Source organism: Falco biarmicus, chromosome 1 (assembly GCF_023638135.1).
Source record: "Falco biarmicus isolate bFalBia1 chromosome 1, bFalBia1.pri, whole genome shotgun sequence".
Classification (NCBI taxonomy): Eukaryota; Metazoa; Chordata; class Aves; order Falconiformes; family Falconidae; genus Falco; species Falco biarmicus.
The window spans coordinates 21,370,647-21,391,252 of NC_079288.1; the positions used below are offsets into that span (position 1 = coordinate 21,370,647).

General features: G+C 58.1%; 1 protein-coding gene across 1 annotated transcript; it reads right to left on the reverse strand.

The window, feature by feature from the left end:
• Positions 1-817: 817 nt before the first annotated feature.
• Positions 818-19,368, reverse strand: MMP28 (matrix metallopeptidase 28). The gene is made up of 8 exons (XM_056326446.1): positions 19,203-19,368; positions 11,176-11,252; positions 10,350-10,513; positions 6,313-6,534; positions 5,414-5,659; positions 4,885-5,034; positions 4,189-4,356; positions 818-3,150 (listed from the first exon to the last, which is right to left on the reverse strand). The coding sequence occupies exons 1-8, from the start codon at positions 19,302-19,304 to the stop codon at positions 2,756-2,758; spliced, it is 1,524 nt and encodes a 507-aa protein (XP_056182421.1). The 5' UTR covers positions 19,305-19,368; the 3' UTR covers positions 818-2,755.
• Between the last annotated feature and the right edge of the window lie 1,238 nt (positions 19,369-20,606).

The following is a 20,606-nucleotide window of genomic DNA, read 5'->3' on the forward strand; positions in this document are numbered from 1 at the left end:
CCTGTACCCCAGGCAGACCCATAAATCCTCCTGTCCCCAAAAAGCAGTAGATGGAGAAGCCACGCTGCTCTTCTGACCCTGTCCAACACCCCGAGCGCACACCTTGACAGCAAGACCTTGTCCAGTGCCAGCCTTTCCCACCAACCCCCCCAATCACACCCATCACACCAGTCTCGCCATCACGCTGCAGATCCCATGCCCAGAGGCAGCCAAGGGAGCTGGAGAGATGCAGCTCCAGGCAGGAGACGTGAGCGAGGGCAGAGGCAGGAGCGTCTCTGCAGACACTGACACTGCCTGCACTGGCCAGCAAATCCTCCCTGCAGGCAGAACGCTGCCTGCCTGACAGGCAGCACAGGCAGGACGCCCTGGCATGTCACAACATGAAGCAAAGCCAACAGGAGCAGCAGGGAAAGTTTCAGGGTGCTGCCTGTCCACGGGAGGTAAGGACACACCATCACACACATCACGATGGACTGGGGCGACGGGGGAGACCTGGAGGGCTCCCATCAGCATGAATTCACCCTGGAAAAAACCCAGCTATTAACACATCCCAAGGTATGGAGAAATCCTCAGTAATTTGGGATGAAGCAGGGAAGAGTTTCCATGTTTTCATCACCCATCAGTGAGCTTTCAGTGGGATCCATTCCCTCCATTTGATCCAGCAAGCATAAAAGCTGAGGCCAAATACAGCAATGCCCACTCCAGCCCCAAACACAGAAATGCATCTTAAACAAAGCCCTTTCAGGGAACAGGAGACTGGCTTTAAAAATTTAAAAATTATACCAAAGTGTGACGTGCAAAGAAGCAGAAATCCCAGTGCTGCTTATCCAGAGGTAAATTTTATTTGCCATCAAGTCTCCAAGCCCTTGGGACTCCCTGCAAGTGATGTCGCTTTCTTATCACTCAATTCCAAATAAAAATGGTGTGGTCCCGTCTCTCTGGCAACACTGAAGGTCCCCTGAGATTTAAGCCATGAGCAGATGAAGTGCCCACGTCTGTGTCTGCGCAGGAAGGATTCTCTCACAAACATCACAGAGAATGAACAGAACTGCTTGTGTTAGCTCTCTGTCCTGCCAAATCCACATCTCAGCTGACATCTGGCAGCACCTAAAGTCCTCGGGAAGAACAACCCTGACACCCTGCCTGGGCAAGCCCAGCTCCTGCTGCTTCTGCAGGGAAGATCTAGGGTGGGCGATGGCAAGTGGAGGATGCGGCGCTGAAGAAAAAGAGTCCTTGAAGCTGCTGGCATCGGGAGGGCACACCAACTTGGCATCCCAACACAGCACCCTGCCCAGCACCCCAACAGGGCATCCCAACACGGCACCCTGGCACAGCAGGACCGGCCACAGCCCGGTGCCAAAGCCACCAACCCAACACCCAGTGCTGGGGTCTGAGTCCTGGGAGAACCATCAGCAAAGCAGCCCCCGACCTGTGTACAACCCCAGCACGCTGAAAACCCCCAAGTCTCTCACATCAAAGGACATTTTAAGTAAGTTGGTTGCCCTGGTTGCATTTGCTGCCACTGAATTCAAGCCCTGGGGACCCAACACTCCCCCACCGGCTGTGGGGATGATGGCCCTTTGCAGACGTGACCGGTGACTCAGTGCACAGGAGCCAGCGGCATTTCCAGGTGGGGAGTCCGCTTTGGGAAAGGAATGAGGAATATGCAGCCGAGCTGTCCTCGTGAGCCTGCATGCATGGACATGTCCGTCTGTCCTGCACACCCTCGCCTCTTCCCCTCCTCCCCCACCAATCTGCCAACCCTGCTCATGCAACTGCGGCAGAGGGGCACGGGACTCAAAAATATATTGATCCCACCTCTTGCAGAGACAGAGCAGAGGGACACAGACACTTTCTCTGCACACAAGAAAGGCTGCCAGGTGAGCACAACCCTTATCAGACATCAGAGAACCCACCCAGCCATCCCAAACCCAAGCCAAGCTGCAATGCGCCTGCTGCCTGCGCGCTGCATGGTGCCAGGGCCAGCACCTCAGCTGCAGTTCTCGCTGCCTTCACCCCAAAAAGGCTCCTACACCAAAACGCTCTGCTTTCTCCCCAGGAACCCCACGGTGTGGTGTCTCCAGCGGGTGCCCCACCAGAGAGCTGGGATGCGGACACAGCCCAGCGAAGAACCCGCAGGGATGGGCTCGTGGTCCAGGTGCCCACCCTCCATCCGTGGAGCACAGGAGGAGACGAGGCAGGAGCTGGGGCTCTGCACACACAGCAGTAGCAAAGCTCAGCACGAACCCGTATTTTTGTTCAAATGTCTCTTTTGTTTTAACCAGGAAACATTCTCAGTCTCTTATTTAAAACCACCCAAGCCCCAAACCAAGCAACGGTGTGGCACTTCTCTGCCTGATCGCAGGAAGATGGCAGCTGAAGTATCAACAAATCCCATTTTTTGAAAAAAGAACGCGTAACAATATCCTGAACGTTAACAGAAACAGGTGTGTTTGCAGTCTCCATGGCTTATTCCTTTTTTCGTCGTCTTTTTTTTTTAAAAATATTGTCTCCTGAAGCCTCCAGCCTGCCTGGCCGTGGCGGACCTGCTGCTGGCTGCCCCATCCCAGCTGCATCCCTGCTGCGTCGGGGCACCACTCCAGCATCCCACTGCTCCAGCCGCCAGCAGGCAGCCCCGAGCTGCTAGTCCCTGCCAAACCGTCCCCAGGTGGGAATCAAGAGTCAAATAAAGAGGGATCTGGGCAGCGTCAGGCACGATGGGGGTCAGACCCCCGTTTTGTCCCGGCACGCTCGCTCATAAGAGGATCTGCCCATCGTTGGCATCCCAGCAGCCCATCCAGGGTAGCTGGGTGGCCCATTTGCCGGTGGCCACCACTCGCAGTTTGATCTGGTCGAATTGCCAGTACTGGTCATCCCTGAAGAAGTAGACGAAGCCGTCACGGTGGGTGAGAGCGCCGGCTGTGCCGGGGGGCAAGCCCTGCCAGTCCCGCAGGCTGCGAGGGTAGTAGGGCTCCACGCCAAGGGTCTCCTCGCCCGCCACGAAGTACTTGGGTCCTTTGAAGAGGACCAGGCGCCGGAGCTGCTGGAAGTAGAGCGCGGTGTCGGGGTGTCGTGGGAGGCCACGGGCGCTGCATTTCTGGGGGAACCCTGCCTCCAGGGTGGAGCCCCTGTAGCACCAGCATCGGCCACCTGGGGAGAGCCGGGGAGAGGGGTTAGAGCCCACCCCCACGGGGTCCATCGCAGGACCAGCTCCAGGAGACGTGGAAGGAGTCAGCCACAGGGCCAGTCTTGCAGCTTGATACGCATCCCTGACATCCGTCTCGTTGGTGACCCAACCAGCACCACTGCGGGGCTGCCCCATGGACTGGGCTTGGGGGGGAAACTGAGGCACAGTAGTTCAAGGGCTTGAAGGCATTGAAAGGGACTGGCAGGGACAGAGCAAGGTGACAGCCACTAGGCTCATGCTGCTGCCTTGCAAACCTTCCCCCTGCTCCTGCACAGTGAGCGGGACCGACGGACCCAGACCCCATGTGGACCCGGACAAGCCAGACCACAGCAGCAGAAATCGCTATGGGGGGCGAGCACTCAGCTGTCCCCGCAGCCACCCTGTCCCCACAAAGCAGGCAGACAAAAGCTCCTTTCTGCTCACCAGCCGCAGCCTGACCCAGCCCCAGGGAGGGAGGGAGCGGACGAGGGAGAGGGGCTTTTGGCTGTCACCCAGCCCCAGCAACAAAGCCCCCTTTCTGAAGAGCCAGCAACTGGGTTCCATTCAAAACTGGGGCTGACCTTGGCAGCCGGGCTGCCTGGTTTGACCTTCCTCTCCCCGGCCGGCTGCGGCACGGGCAGCTTGGGGGTGGCATCTCAGCTCCCCGTGGCAGCTCGGCCGCCGGCACGGCACAGGGAACCGTGCATACCCTGAAAATGCTGCACTCAGCTCCCCTGTGGCCACGCGTCTTTGTGGAGCGTTTTCTCCCCCAGATCCCAAAGGGTTTGGTGCATCTGGTTTTGTTTTTAAACAGAGGTGAACGCTGCTGAATGGACTAATGGGGAAACTGAGGCACGAAGGGAGCACCCAGTGGTGCCCCAGTTCTGCACTGGGAGGGGACCAGCGGGAGGGGACAGGGGACTTGGGCAGAAGAAGGTGTCCAGCCAGACCCAGACAGCCAGATGGGCAGGCAGGAGCAGCGGCAGCCCTGGGGGCAGCTCTCCTGCCCCTGCCTCACCTACCTTTGAAGAAGTAAAACTTGCCGCTGAGCTGGGACCAGGCACAGGCGTCGATGCCGGCGGGGAGGCCAGACCAGCGTGTCTGCAGGGGCTGGGGGTGGCTGGCATTGCCGCTCGCCGGCACCACCCAGTAGTGGCTGCCCTTGAAGATGTAGAGGTTGTGATCCGCATCTGCGAGGCAGAGGGAGGGGTGAGGGGATCCTGGGTGAGAAACCTCATCCCACCTCCCAGCCGCCGCTCCCTGGTCGCCCGCTCCTCCCCGTGCAGTTCTGCGGTGCTTTGGGGATGCTGGGGATCTGGATGCTCCCTTCTGCCTTTCCAGCCACCCCTCAGCTTTCGTAATTCATTGCCTCCACTCCAGCCTGGAGAGGATATGAGCTGACCACAGCTCCTGCTCAAGGCTTGTCTTCCACGGTTGAGCTCCTGCAGCAAATAAGCCTCGCCCTGGCCCAAATTTTAGGATGTTTTCCCCACTCCTAACTCACCAAGCCGTCCCTGTGTCCTCAAGATGCACTCTGCTCTGTGGCAGCGATGTGCATCAATGATGCCACCAGTCCCAGGAGCACGGATGGGGGCTGTGGACCAGCCAAACCCCCCTTTCCCACCACCGGAGTTTATCAGAGCAGAAACAGGCTGCAGCGCTGGGGCAAGGGGTAGGGGGGTGTGTTTTGGGAGAGGGCTGCACCTGCCAACACCCACCAGTGGTTATGGCGTCGAAGAAGGAGTGGCAGTAGTAGGTGCTGAGGCTCCTCTGCTGCCGCTCCCTGCTGTAAAGGTCTGTGCTCCAGTCCTGGAAGTGAGTGAAGACCCTTCCCGGAAGCTGGATGGCCGAGCCCTTGGAGGGCTTCCCTGGATGGAGCAAGGGGTGGTAAGACATGGAGAAGGGGCAGGGAAATGGCTGTGGAGCCATCCCAGGGCTCCAAACGCTCCTTGTCCCACTCTCTGATTCCTGTCCCCCTCTATATGGTGGTGGCAAAGATGCTTTGATACCCCCCCCCAGAAAACATGCACCAGTGTTTCCCTGGTTGCAAACAAGCAGGCAGCAAGTCCAGCCTTCCCGGCCCTGCAGGACCTGGTACCCATCCCACATGCCCTACCACACCTCCCTCCCCTGCCACAAAGGGATGGGGCTCATCCCCACCGTGCCCCTTCCACGTAGACCTCTCCCCTTGCAGGAGAGGGAACAACCCTGGAGGAACTGAGGGATGCTCAGAGAAGCCAGGCTCACCGTACAAGTTCTGGACAGCCAAGATGTCATCCCAACTGAGGACAAAATCCTTGCTAAGCTTCTTGTAGTAGGGAGACATCAGGGCACTCTTCACGGGGGAGTGCTCCAGCCCCAACGTGTGGCCGACCTCGTGGGCCACCACGATGAAGAGGTTGCGCCCTTTGCCGCTGCGGAGGGACCAGCGCTCGGCACTGTCGAAGTGGGCTTCTCCACGCCGGGGGAAGAAGGCATGAGCCAAGGCACCTCCTGGGGACATGAGAGCCATCAGGGACCACGGGACAGGAGAAGACCTCAGCCACAAGGAGCAGGGGGCCACATGCAGCTCTGGTTTGCTTAAATACGCATCAACGTTAGCAATTTGGGAGGCCTCCTGAGAAAGAACAGCAGCTCCCCACAACCATTTCCTGCAGCAGGTACAACCCAAACCAGTTCTGCCTCCTGCTCCTGAGCACACGGGGTTGCACTGTGGTTCATGCATTTGTTTTCTTGCTGAGCTCGGGCCAGGGACTGAAGCCACCGCAGTGACCCATGCCAGGCAAAGGCTCAAGAAGCAAGAAAACATGGGCTCATCTGACAGCGGATAAGCAGAAAGGCTCAGCTGGAAGGAATAAGCTCAGGGCTGGTGGATGCCACCAGGGTGAGGAGGGCTCCTTGAAGGCCACCAGCATGATCCCAAATGAGTGGAGATCTCAGCTGCCTCACCAGCAGACCTCCATTGCTAAGTTGGGAGTAAGGACCCCAAATCAGAAAGCAAACTGGTGCAAACTGGGTTAGAGGGACTGCTGGGGCAGAGCCTTGCCTCCACCACCCCCTAGCCCATCACTGCCCCAGCGCTCCTCCCTGCCAGGGAAGAGCCCACGTTGTAAAAGAGAAGCTTACGAGGGGCAAGCGACCAGCACCTGGTCCATCGAAGGCATTGTTGAGTCCATCATTGTGGTCCCCATGGAAGAAGGTCAGGCGGATGTCAGCCGGGCCATCCCGCGCCTCCCAGAACACCAGCGAGGACACGTTGCTCCAGAGCTCGAAGGCAGCTTTCACGGCCAGGCGCACCTCGTGCTGCGGCAGGTAGGACGGCCAGTTCACCACTCGGTACATCAGGTGCCGCTTGTACCACCTCCCACCTGCAAGAGAGGCAAGAGAGGCAAGCTCAGCATGGCGATGGGGACTTGGACTTGTCCTTCCACCAGGGGCTGCCTGGGTAGAAGAAAGCTTCCTGGTGCTGGGAAACGTCATGGCTTTCCCAAGTTGAAGCTGAAAGTCAACCCACCTGTCCCACCAGCAGCCTCGGCACCCTGCACCAGCAGCAGGATCTGACCCATGAAATCCCTCTGAAGGTGCCACCACTAGATCCCACTATTTCCCAAGGCTGGAGCTGCAATCAAACCCTACCGGGGGGGCCAAAACCTGTCTGAGGAGAGAAGAAGCTGGGGCACCCAGTTCGAACCCTCTGGCTCGCCTCATGCTTTCCAGGGCCAAATCCAGCATGGGTCCCTGACCTGCAGGTCTCCTGCCTGATGCCAGCTTCATGCCCAGAAGAAGATGCAGCCCAAGGACCCGCTCACTTGGAAACAAAGCAAAGCCACCTCTGAAAACAAGTGGCCTAAAGGCAAAAGGAGTGGGAAAGGCTCTGGGCAGCACCCTGGGGGCACTGAAGCACTGCAGGGATGGGGGATGCAGGATTGCAGCCCGGTTAAGGCAGATCTGCCAAGAGCTGGGCACCAGCCACAGGGAAAAAAGAACCGATCCTCAAGGAGAGAGCAGTCGGGTTTGAAATGCATCTCCAGGAAGGAATGGTACCGAGTGCCATAGCAGCAGATGCTGATCTCCATCACAGGCCCAGAGACAGCCAGGGCTTCATCCAGCTGGCCAGCAAGCACAGGCAGGGAGGGAAAGTGCCTGCTTCTACCAGGAGGAGCTGCAGCCAAGCCCTGCGGCGCCTCTGCACCTTCTGCAACATGCCCAGATGCTGCAGGGACACCAAACCCAGGGGGCCACGGCAGCCGTGAGTGCAGGGCTGCGGCTCCCCAGCACCCAAAGCTCCCCTGGCGAGAGGGGGCTCCTCCCTGTCTCCCCCGATCTCCCTCCCTGAGTCCCAGCCTGTCCTGGGTTTGTAAGGGATCCTTTCCCTTTTCCCCCCTGTACGTGTAATTTGGACACAGCAGATACTAAGCCAAGGCAAGGAAGAAGAGGCCAGCTCCCCAGTGGCAGGCCTGTCTTTTCACCCTTTTTAAAGGCATCCTGACCTCTTCGACCTGCAGAAGTTGTTGCCTGGAAGCCTAGCCAGGGAAGGATATCCCAGAGGGGACAAACCATCGCTCACTGTTCAATTTAAAAGTATCATTTTACCAGCACTGAGAATCCCACTGCCCATAGCTTCTTCAAAAGCTTTTTCAAGGGAAACAAAGCCCCACTGCCAACAGGGAAGATGGTGACAGTGATGAAGGGGACAAGCCTGAGAGATCCCACTAAGCTCCCCACCCTCCTCCCACCAAGCGGGAGCGCAAAGCTGTGTGTTCCTGCAGCTGGTGCACAGCATCACAGCCCCCTCCTCCTCCTCCAGCACCCCTCGCAGCTGCAGGGACCCTGGAGTGCCGCAATTACATCTAGCCAGGGGCATCCAGGAGTGGGGAAGAAGCCAAGGGGCCATGCTGGGGAGATGAGGGTGTCAGAGCCAGTGCCAAGGCGTGGGAGCAACAGACCTCGATCACCTGCACCGGCTCCAGATGTGCGGGGAAACAGGGGGAACAGAGCTGGTAGCACGCTGGGGCTTGCTGCTGTGGGTCTGAGCCAAGCTGCTTGCCAAGCCTGGTGGACATCCCATCCCAGCTCTGTGTCCTTCCCCCAGTTTCCGAGCAGCCCATGGCAGGGAAGGCTCTGGGCCAGCTGGTCCCTAATCCTGGGGGCAGATTCAGTTCCTTCTGCTCATCAGCGCAACGGCAGCCTCCAACTAAAAAGGGACACGGCTGCGCTTTCCACCAGCCAGGACAAACCCTGCGTGGCAAACGCTAAATACCTGCCTGGATGGCTGCAGCCCTATGATAAAGCCCTGGCATCCTATCCTTCCCTCCACAAGGACAGACCATCTCCCACCGGAGAGGGAGGGATGGCACCAGCAGACCAGGGCAGAAGGCTCCGGCCAGAGCATCTCGCACCGGAGAGGGAGGGATGGCACTGGCAGGCAAGGCTGGGTGAGGCTCATGTGGCTGGCTCTTGGGGAGAGGAGGGCTGGGTGCCACACGCAGCCATTGAGCCCAGGACAATCACAGGCAGGGAGCTCCCCACGGGAATCCAGGATGCCGGCTGCCTGACATGCCATCTGGCTGAGGACCTGGTCAGCAGAGCTCCCAGCCAGCTCCAGTGCCTGGTAAAGCCCAGCAAGGCAGCTAGAAGAAAGTCCTCTTCCCGGCACCCTCCACTGCAAACCTCGATTTCCAAACAGGACCTGTCCCCAGAGCTTCCCGGAGAGCAGAAAGCCTAGGGTTTTTTCCCCTGCAGAGGGCTTTGTTTGGAGGCGCAGAGTGGGGCAGACACGCAGGACCCCGTCTCACACAGACGGACCCCCTCCTCAGCCCCGCTGGCCACCACCACCGGGCTGACCCAGCTGGGAGCCAAAGCTCACCCCGGGCTGGGTTTGCCCACGTGCTGGCGGGATGATGGACACGGTGGGTGCCCGGTGAGGATCCTGCTGGGAGAGGGGTGGATGGCAGCACGCTTTGCTGGCTCAGCTGCAGCGGCTTCCTGCTTCAAGCAGGATAAACAGCCAACTTCGTACAGAGCCTCCAGCCTTCCTGGCTGGTGCTGCCAGCCGTGTGGGCACCCACTGCCTCCCCTCCAGCCTGCGGGCACCCATTCGGCGTTGCTCCCATCCCTGCTGCCTGCTGGGGCTGCAGCCAGCTGCACCCCAGCCTGCCGCCGTGGGGGATCTGCTGGCACCAGAACACCGGAGCAATAACCGGTGCCACACAGAGCCCTTCCCATCTCTTGCCACCCACCCACGGACTGTGATTCCCAGAAAGGAGCCCCAGGGCGCAGGCTGCTTGCCCATCGCCTGCTGTATGCCCTGCCCGGCTCTGCCACATTGCCCTCCTGTCCCGGGCACGGCAGACCCCCTGCCTGGGAGGGCGATGCAGGGGCGATGCCTGTCAGGGTTTTGGAAGGAAAGCCAGAGGCAGGACGAGGATGAGGGGGCTGTCTCCTGGGGCCATCCATCGCCAGCCCTGCCAGATGTAGAGACAGCCTGACAAGGCACAGAGCCCTTTTTTAATCTCGCCTTCATTTTTCCCATGTCCTAAGCACAGCTGGCCCCAGCCCTCTTGCTCTCTAGGAATCCAGTTACTCATCCGCAAGCCCAGGAGGCAGCTCATGAGAGACAAGAGGCCCAATCCTGGACACACAGGAGCAAGAGAGGTTGCTCGAGCACAGTTAAACCCCTTAACATGGGTGAAACAATTCCCTGTGGCCAGGAAGCCCAGCACCAACAGGTTTTGGGGTAACTGCTGGGTGACTAACACCCATTAGAAGTCTTCAAGCCCAGCAGAGCCTGAAGATAACTTCACTGTGTGCCAGCCCCTGCTCTTCGGATCATGCCACCACAGCTGTGTCTGGGGCCACGGTGACTTGATAGCTCCCTGGGAGATGTCCTGGCTCCCTCAACAACAGTAAAACCACCCCGGAGAGCTGAATTTCCCTACCAGTGGAGTTGCATCTCTCTAATCATTACTGACATCAAGCCATACAGAACAACTAAAAATAAAAAGGTTTAAAAATAAAGCAGTGCAAAGCCCAGGCGGGTCCCGGGATGGATGCTGTGTCAGTGGGGCTGCCCCTCCCTTCCACAGCAGCATCTCCACGAGTCCCATTACAGGATGGAAGAGTTGGACTGTCAGCACCCCAGAAGCCCAAAGCCCACCGGGACCCCCCCAGTGCCAGTGCTCACCGTGCTGCGTGGTGCGCCTGTGGCGCCGGGCGGCAGATGCCCGGTGTGCCCAGGCAGCGCGGCTCTCCCTGTCGCCCGTGCCGCACCGCGGCAGAGCCATCTGATGGAGCGTGGGGGCATCCAGGACCCCGCTGAGCGGGAGGTGGGTCACCCGCTGGAAATCCCTGCGAAAGGAAGGGAGACATCAGCACCCACACCTGGACCCCCCCGGGGGGGGATGGTTAGGTTAGTGCTGGGTGTTTGACCTGAGCCAGGGTTTTCACCCAGCGAGCTTCATGCCCCCCAACCGGAATGCATTCAGGTGGGAAAACAAGCAGGATTTGGCTCTGCAACCACATCTGGCCAGTGAGCCATCTCCTAGCAGGGCAAAAGCAGACAGGGGAGCCTAAAAAATGCCTTTTCCAGTTTTTAACCCCAGTTGTTTGACTTTACATTTGACTTTGCATAGGGTCAGGGATGCTCCCAGAGCCAATGTGATCCCGCCAGGCGATGTCCGAGCAGGGGCTGTCAGCTCGGCCCCCTCGCATCTCCCAGCCACCCCCAACCTCGGCCTCGACGCAGATATTATTGTAAGGGAGCACCGGGCCATAAAAGGCAAATAAAGCAGCGCAGCGAGGCACCAGCTGCCAGCATCCAGCTGCGGGAGCAGGGTATGGACTGGTGCTTCCAAAAAGGACTGGTTGTGCTTTATCATCGGACCGTGTGAGAGGGAGCCCCTGGCTGCAGAAAGACCTCCCGGCTGCAAAAGGACCCTCCAAGAGCTGGCAGCATCCACTCAGCTGGAGTTGCTGCATTTCTGTTGCAGTTTTAAATAAAAGGCTCATACCTCACCGCCTCCATGAACTCGGTGGGGCTGTGTTCGGTCCCTGGCTCGCCGAAGTAGCCGTATTTCTCCAGGAAAAGCTGCAAGAAGAGACAGAGGAGAGGCACAGCTCAGAGCACGGGCAGGCATTTGCACGTGTTGGCTTGGGAGGGGGCAGAGAAAAAGGAGATGTGATGGGAAATGGTGCTGCAAAGCTGGGGCTGTGCAGAAATGGCCAGTTATTTTTTTTCCTGAGACTTCTGGAGCTCAAGCAGCTGCACCTCCTGCACTCATAGAGGTTTCTCTGAGTGTCCTCCCCATCGTTTTCGATGGCTCTTGGGTTTCTGGCCATGACACGATGGAGGCAGAGGGGGAAACATTGCTGTCAACAGATCAAAAAAAACCCGCTGCCATGTCGTCTGCAGCCACAGGCTACCAAACCCGCAGCTCCAATCAACTCAGCTCAACACCAGGATTAAAATAAAGGCTAAAGCGCTGTGGACACAAGTAGGGTGGGGTGAGATGGGGTCAGGCTGCAGCCTCCCCCCATCCCCACACAGGATGTGCTGCCGCAAAGCGGAGACACTCCAGGGGCAATCTGCTCTGCCAAACCATTCTTCTTCTTATCAGCCATTTACATGGACGGAGACTGTCGCTCTGAACTTGCTCCAACACATAAAATTGCACGTTAAAGAAAATAAACGGCTTCCCTCTGCTCAGCCTGTGCCCCCAGCTTTCGGAGAAGTTAATAGCCACGGTCGCAGGAATGCTCCACACCCGCCTTCCCCGCCGCCGGGGATGTCTGCAGGAGACAAACAAGCCGCCCAGCATCCTGTTAGAGCAACAGAATAGGACTTAAAGTAATGAGGAATAAAAAGTGAAAGCGTCTGCTTCATTTCCCACATCCCAGAGGAGAGGTGGGCTGAGCATCAGGGATGCCACGGGCTGCCCCAGGACAGCACGCTGCTGCCTGCTGCAAAAACGTGTGTTTTTAAAGCCACTTCCCTCCCTGCTCATCTCGGGGTGGGGAAAAGATGGGGGGCTGGTGTTAACCTGCACCCAATGCCACTCCTGAGTGCCCACCTTTGGTGGCAGTTCGGTCCCCCACCATGTCCCCGCGCTGGTGGCAGCATCCCTCCCTGGGCACGGCGACAGTGAGCCGGCCACACTCTCCCAGTTGCCTGGTGGGAAGAGGGAATAGTTTCTGGATATGGCAGCCCTGGAGAGAGCCAGGGCCTCTCCCTCTCCTCCTCCTGTCACCGTTAAGAGTCATTTTCACGTCATCCCCCACCCACATCACCCTCTGCACCCAGTACCTCCCTGCAGGCAGGGCTGGCACCTTCCACATGCTCCCTGCCTGTTGCTTACCGCTTTGCAAGCCTTCCCTGTCCCCCTCCCACAACTCATCTCCTCCAGCCACTGAGTTTGACCTCCTGCTTTACACCCCTTCTACCCAGAGGGTCCCCCTCCAGCTGCAGCACAGCGAGGACCAGCACGGCTTCATGTCAGGACACTCTCTTCACCCAGCCCCAGCCAAAAAATGTGGCTGTGTTTCTCACCGAACACATCTACCAGCTGCCTGCCTCGGCTGGAGGTAGCAGCATCTTGTAGCAGTAGAAGCCTGAGCGTGGCCAGAGTCACCCAGACACCGCACACCCAGTGAGTCAGGATAAACTGGGCGTGAGTAAGTGCCGTGCCAGTAAGCAGGAGCATCGGCTTGTTCACCAGGCAAAGCCACACCAGCTCTGCCCGAGCATGGACCGTATAGCCTGGATATGCCATCTGCACAGCCACACGTATAGCCGGGACATGCCACCTGCACAGCCACACGGGGGTAACTCCCCCCTTTACACGAGTACCAGGAGGCAAAATACAGCAGCAACTCGGGATGTGCCTGCGGGGAAGGAGGATACAGGGATGGGGGAGCCACGTGGGGATGGGGGAGCCACATGGGGATGAAGTGGCAGGGAGGTTTGGTAGCCCTGAGAGAGGAATCTGGGGAGGAGAAGGTATCTGGCCCTCCTTCTCTGTGGTTGTGTTTTTATAATGTTTTCCTCCAGAATAAGAATATCGCCAGCTACATATATAGACGCAGGGTGATAATCCCCAGCGGTTACATCATCGCAGATAAATGTGAGCTACAACGCACCCAGACGGAAAGTCCCAGGTCTCAAATCATGGCACAGTCTAAACCTTTTCTACCACAATTTTCCTTTCACTCAGCCTCTAAACTGTTTCAGCTTGAAGCCGTTTTCTCTCCTGTAACCTAACACAAACCCATCCTTAAAGCATGAAAATGTTTTTTCCCGCACCATGATCTCACAAAGGCTTGAAACTCCATCCGGACAAGCCAGGGTGCATGGCAGAATGGCAACCACCACCTCAGCAGCTGCTCTTGAGCAGCAACAAAACGTATGCAGGCCACTGGCTTTATCATTCCCATCCGGATCCCATACAGCTTTGCAAGTCCAGCCAAAGCGGCAGTTCCCCTGTAGTTTCTGGTCCGTGTCACGTTGAGGTTCTTGCACACAGACACCAGCTCTCAGGCTGCAAAACCACCAGGAGAAATCTTATTACATTTTCTAGAGATGGTTATTGTGAGCTCCAGGTAACAGTAGCCTTGGGAACACAGAGCTACAGGAGAGGGATGTGCTGATCCTCCACCCTGCGAGGCATTTATCAGACTGCAGAGCATACCGAGTTCCCTGCACCAGAGAATTTTCAGGGTGACAGGGAACCCAAGAGCCCCATGCCATGGTGCCTTGTGCCCAAAGCAGCACTCAGGACCCACTCCAGCACTGCCCATGCCCTGCACGACCCCCAGAGAGCAGCCAGGCTCTGGCAGAGCAGGGTGGACACTGGCATCAACCCCTTAAACCTCTCCAGAGGCTACAATGCAAAGCCTGGCCGTGCTGGGAAAACTCCCTCCCTCCTGCCCCAGATGGGGAAATGCTCTTTTCTATACAATGGGAAACGAAAAACAGCAGGAAACCAAGAGCTGAACATTAATATGAAATATGCCCAGCTCCCCCTCTGCATGCAGGAGGGAGAAGAGGAAAGATCTAGCTGCCCAGGAGCTGGTGTTGGGGGAGAAAAGCCTTTGGGGCTGCAGCAGGGACAGCGGGAGGATAGTCTGGGGGAGATGGAGGGGCCCTTCCCATCTCAGGGCTCTGATGTGGAGCTGGTTACAACCTTGGAAATCATCTCTGCTTGAGAGCTAAAGCCAAGGAAACACCTTGCCCTCGACCACAGGCATCTCGAGTGGAAGAGAGCCAATAGCAAACACAATTAGACCTCCCTCCCTGGAAACTGGGATAACAACAGCGCAGACAGCAGGCTCTGGTTCCGCCTGCCCTTCCCTCCAAACTCCCAGCTTTGGCATCCTTCCACCAGTTAAGCATCAGAGAAACCTCGCACTGGGCTCCCATCAACTGTGGTCCCTTCTTCTCCGCCTGGATACAAACTCCATCTCTCCCCCCGATCCCCTGGCCGTGGAAGGAAGCAATCCCATCCTGCCGAAGGGTGGGCAGGCATTTTGTGCTGTGGTTACAGAGGATGCCAACTGCAAGCTGCATCTCCAAGGTCTTTTGTTTTTAATCATGAAATGACAGCAGCCTGGTGAGCCAGTGCAGGCAGGTCCCCAGCCCTGGTGTCCAGCAGCCCCAGGTTCCATCCTACGTCATTTCACCACCAAGATGGACATGGGGGAAGCTACTCCCACTTTCCAGCCAGTTGCCCCCCACGGCACAGACACAAGGAGAGCTGGCCCGTGAGCACATTTTGGCACAGCCGCAGAAGAAGTAGCAGCTCCTCCTGCCCACCGGGTCGCTGCCTGCCTTGGAGCTGCCTTCAGAAGACGTTAAGGCATTGAAAAACGTTCATTTGTTCCCACTTTCCTAAGCTGCATCCCTGCCTGCAGTTGCAAACCCTTAGGCAGAGTCCTTATGTCTCTTTTGTTTAAGTGTGTGTATAAGTATCTATGTAAATATTATATATATAGACACACAAGAAGGGAGATTAGCAACCACAGGGCTTGGTTATCCTCCCGCTGAAAAGGCAGCAAAATGTCAGCTAATTCTGCATGTTAATGACGGAGGCTGATTAAAACCCTGAGCCCAGTCTGGTTGCTGTGACGCTCCCCCGCTGTGCCTAATCCTGTCCTGAAGGAATCTCCTCTCCCACCTAACCCTCCCAAAAAGCTACTTTAGCAGCAAATTATCTACTTGCCATCGAAGATGTGGAGCTGTGCCCAGCGTCTTTCAGGTTCCTTTAGTTTTTACACTTGACCTTCTGGAGAAGCAGGGGCAGCAAGCCAGGACTGCAGCAAGTCTAACTAAAACCCCTTCTGGTTTCAGTAACCCAGATCTTCAAGATGCTGAATGGGAGCTAGCCCCCTGCCTCCCTGGATCAGAGGGATGCTATGGGACAGCAACAATAACTACCGCATCACTTGAAAGGAAATGAAGGCCATGAAACATGTTGGGCTCGGTGCTGTCTGCCTGCAGGTCGCTCTGCTCACTTGTGCATTAAATAGAGGAATATTGCATCAACCATCGTGGCAATTCACTCCTGCATTTGCAACCAGCCCACCGCTTCGCCCCGGCACCCCATGCCCTGGGCATTGATGGGCTGCACCACCCAGCCACAGCTCCGGCAGTGCCAGCGCCACCCAAATGCCACCCAAAGCACTTGGGAAAAACACTGGGCTTGGCCAAACCTTCCCCTGCGAATACCAGAGCAGCTGACAAACCAGTCCGGTCACGCAGACTGGCTGGGCTTTCATGTTTAAGGAGAGAAAGGAAACTTGGTCTTCACCCTCCGTCGGGATGCGGAGCAGCAGGGGGGAAGGCGACGTGCCCGCTGCCAGCTTCACCGTTAACAAGTGGGGATTGTTTGGGGGAGAGCTGTGAAGAAAGCAGGGCTGGTCACGCTGCGGTGACTCACGGGGTTGTTAATCACACTAGGGGACCACCAGCTGCCTTGGAACCACTCGCTTTTCCACGCTCCCCCTTGGCCACACCGAGCCCGGCAGTGCCTCGCAGGGGTGACGGCACCTGAGTAATTCCTCCTCCTCTCCCCCACTTCTTCCACTGCCGTGCTGAGGCTAAACAGCAAGAATGTTTCCCAGAAAGTTTTTTTTTTTCCTCTTATTTCAATCAGAGGACAAATGTGGGGGTGCCCCAGGAGCAAGCAGGGGTCCCAGCTGACCCCTGAGCCCCAGCACATGCTGGATGGTACCCAGAGACCCTCGCTCTAGCCAGGCTGCGCTCAGCATCCAGCATCCCAGCTGACTGCCCATCCATAAAGGAGCTCACCTGGACACTGGAGCATTTCCCAGCACAGACAGAGCTCAGAGCCTGTGCTAAATGTGAGCCCTTGGGTTGCCGAGGGGAAAAAATTAGAGGCCATGTGCTGCTGCAAGAGAGGGAGGGAGGAGGGCAGGATAGCAGAGGGGGAAAAATCGAAAATCAGAATGTCTTGGTCCCTTAGTCTCGCTCTCCATTTCCATTCCCTACTTTTCTCAAATTTCTACCCAATTTTTCTTCCCATTGCAACAGACTTGGAGCTTCTCACACGCATCACTGCAGGGACTTCATCGTCCTCTCTCCTCGGCACCACCAGCACTCTGCCACGCTCTCCACCTCAGCACGGGTGAGGTCTCACGTGCCACATATTTACACCGTCCCCCCAGGATCAGGCATTGCCACACACCCCCAACCGCTGTCCTGAGCACAGCACAGCCAGAAAGCAGCTCTGCCAACTACGTGCTATCTAGCATCAGACCTTCTCCTATCTGGAACCTGCAGATAACAAGATGATTTAACACACAAATGTTTCAAATTAAATTTCTAAACTTTCCTTCTCCTTTTTTTTTGAGCTGCAGTTGATACAAATGCAGTGAAAACAAGGGCACAAGGCAGGAAAATAACACAACTGTACATTTTCTCAGACTTTTGCATCTAAGTTTACAGAACCCGTTGTTGCTAACTTTGGCTATTTTAAAAGCAATAAAAAAAAGCTTTAGAAGCAAAGCCTGGCAGCGATCTGAAAGCCACAAGTAACTAGAATTATCTGATGTTATGTGAGAATTTCAGCTTCCTCTTAAAAGCAAAATTAACTGCTCAGTTTATTTAGACAAAGTTTCTTAGCCCAGTCTCTACACGTTTCCATCGTATATATTGTCCCAAAGTCCCTGGCCAACACAGTATGTCACACTGGGGAAACTGAGGCAGGGAGACAAGCAAGTTGCTTGCCCAGCACCCCTCGCCTGGGATCTGCCACGATCCTGGGATTTGCTCTGAGGCTTCAAGGGAAAAGTTCACAGAAATCACCACTGAGGAATCAAAAGGCAGGCTAGACCTTTTAAAGCTCTTGCCCCCAGTGAGCTGAGGGGGTTTTTTTCAAGTGAATCTTAAATCATTGATTTTCTGAGCACTAAGATCCTTGCGGATTTACTTTTCTCCAGGTGACCTGAGGGGCTGAGGTTTGTGCACACTGGGACAAGCACACGTGTAACTCACCTCTGTGAAACAGCATCTCCCGGCACAAAAAGCCTGCACATTAAAACAAGCCTCTGAGCATTTACATGCACTTTTCATCTTAGAGCATATAAAAAATTCCAATTAATCCACCAGGACTCACTGGGATTTAAAAATCAAGCATCTGTGCAAACATACCCTGGATCGATGCCTAAACAAGAAAAAAAAAACCAACACGAACCTTTGTGCACAAGCCAAATCTCGTACCTCATCCTCCCAAAGCAAACAGGAATGGATGGTGGCATGGTGTGACACTGATAGGGGGACAAACAGAAGAAATGCAAACAGAGGGGATGCAGACAGCCCTGGCGAGAGGCAGGGGAGGGGAAGGACTGGCTTTTGTCCCCTCCTGATGTGCCAGGAGATGGGAAGATTTCCCAGTGCAAGGCTTCTGTCACCAGAGCAATAGGGAAGGCTGGGTTTGCAGGTGTATGTCACCCGTGGGGACCCAGCTCCCCATACAGCACGCGCGGGGACACACCTCAGCGTTCCAAATGCAATCCTATGGCATGGGCCCATCTCCAGCAGGCACGGCCGCACGCCTGTGCCACACATGCACTGCTGGCACCAGTGCAGCACCAGCGTACACAGGCCCAAAGCCGCGGCTGGCACGCTGGGCTCACCCTCGCCGCCCACCAGCACACGCCTGTGCCATGTGCACGCTGCGGGCACACACGGCACGTGTGCGGATGTACATATGGCAAGCACCCATAGCACGGGTGGGGATGCACACACCACAGGCACCCACGGTACGGATGTGGACACATACATCAGGCACCCACAGCACACATACATGGGTGCACATGCCACAGGCACCCACGGCACACGTGTAGACACACACAGCAGGCACCCACGGTGCACAGATGCATGGAGGCACCCACAGCACACACACGTGGATGCACATGCCACGGGCACCCACGGCACACACATGACATGGATAAGCACACATTAGGCACCCACACGTTGGGCACCCACAGCACACATACATGGATGCGCATGCTGCAGGCACCCACAGCACATGTGTGGACACACACAGCAGGCACCCATGACACACATGGAGGCATCCACATGGAGGCACACACCATGAGCACCCACAGCACACACATGACATGGATGCACGTACATTAGGCACCCACAGCACACATACATGGATTCACGTGCTGCAGGCACCCACAGCACACGTGTGGACACATACAACAGGCACCCAAGACACACACATGGAGGTGCCCACATGGATGCACACGCCACGGGCACGCACAGCACACACATGACACGGATGCACGCACATTAGGCACCCACACATCGGGCACCCACAGCACACGTACGTGGGTGCACAGAGCACCCATGGCACACGTGTGGACACACACAGCAGGCACCCACACGCCGCGGGCACCCAGGGACATCCACCTGCGGTGCGAACGCGCGTCGGGGACGCGCACAGCGCCCGTCGGGGACGCGCACAGCCCCCGCCGGCGCTGGCAGCGCCCCCCCCGCCCCCGCCGCCGCTCCTACCTCCGCCTCCTGCCGGTGGCGAGCGGCCGGGCCGGGCTGCGCGGCCGCCAGCAGCCCCAGCGCCAGGGCAGCCCGCAGCGCCCCGCCCGCCCGCGCCCCCATCCCGGCTGCGCGCCGCTCCGCTCGCACCGGCACCGGCCCCGGCCCCGCACCGCCGGCACCGGCCCCCGCGGCACCGGCCCCGGCTCGCCTCTCCCCGCCCCGGCCCCGGGGGCGGCCCCGGCCCGCCCCGGCCCCGGCCGAGGGCTGGGCTCCGCCGGCAGCAGCGGGCGGCGGGGGCGTCCCCCGCACAGCGAGACACCCCGCGCGGCCAGTGCCCCGCGCACTGTGAGACCCCCCCGCACAGCGAGACCCCCCCCGCACAGCGAGACCCCCCCGCACAGCGAGACCCCCCCGCACAGCGAGACCACCCCCCCAGCGAGTGTCCCGCACACAGGGAGACCCGTGCACAGCGAGACCCCCCCGCACACTGGGAGAACCCCCACACAGCAACCCCGCATACAGTGAGACCCCCTGCACAGCGAGCCCTGCATAGAGTGAGCTCCCCCCGCACAGCGAGTCACACACACAGCAACCCCCCCCGCACAATAAGCCCCCCCAGTGAGCCCCCCCTGCACACAGTAAGCCCCCTTGCACAGCAAGCCCCCCCCCCCGCACAGTGAGCACTCCATGCACTGCAAGCCCCCCTGCACAGCAAGCCCCCCACACAATAAGCCCCCCCCCCAGCAAGCACCCCTCTGTGAGTCCCCCCGGCACAGTCAGCCCCCCCTAGACACCCACTCACACCCCGCCTCCCTCCCTGTCTTGCTAGGAGGAGCTGGACCCCCACCGTATCTCCCAGCCCCCTCTCTCTTCCCTCCACATCCCTCTCCTACACCCAGTGCGTGACCACGGGGAGAGCTCAGCTCAGGGCAAGGGACACTGGGGCAAATCCCCCCTGGGGTCTCCAGCCCCAGGGACCCCCTGCGCCCACCTCCCTCCAGCAGAGCACCCAGCCCCCCCTGCACAGCCTCTCTGCCCCGCTCCCGCTGGGCACCCCGGACTCACCCCACCGCCTGCAGAGTGGACACGCGAGCGGCCGTGGCAGGATGTGTCCCGCTGTGGGTGCTGCCTCTCAGGGCTGAGTGGGGAGCAGAGCACGGGTCAGGGTGCTGGGGCAAACCTCCCGCTGGCTGCGGCAGCCGGGCTCGGGCTTTGCCCAGTTTGAAGCTGGGGGAGAGAGGAGAAAGGAGACAGCGAGCCCAGCTTTTCCTAAACCTGTGCTCATGGGTGCCCCGGACCTCCCCGATGGAGAGGGCGTGAGGGCTTGGGCACGGGGGTCCGACCAGGCCGGCCAAGCAAAGCTGCCCCTCATCAGGGGCCTGGCAGGAGCCGCAGCGCACATCAGAGGCACGCTCGCACCCT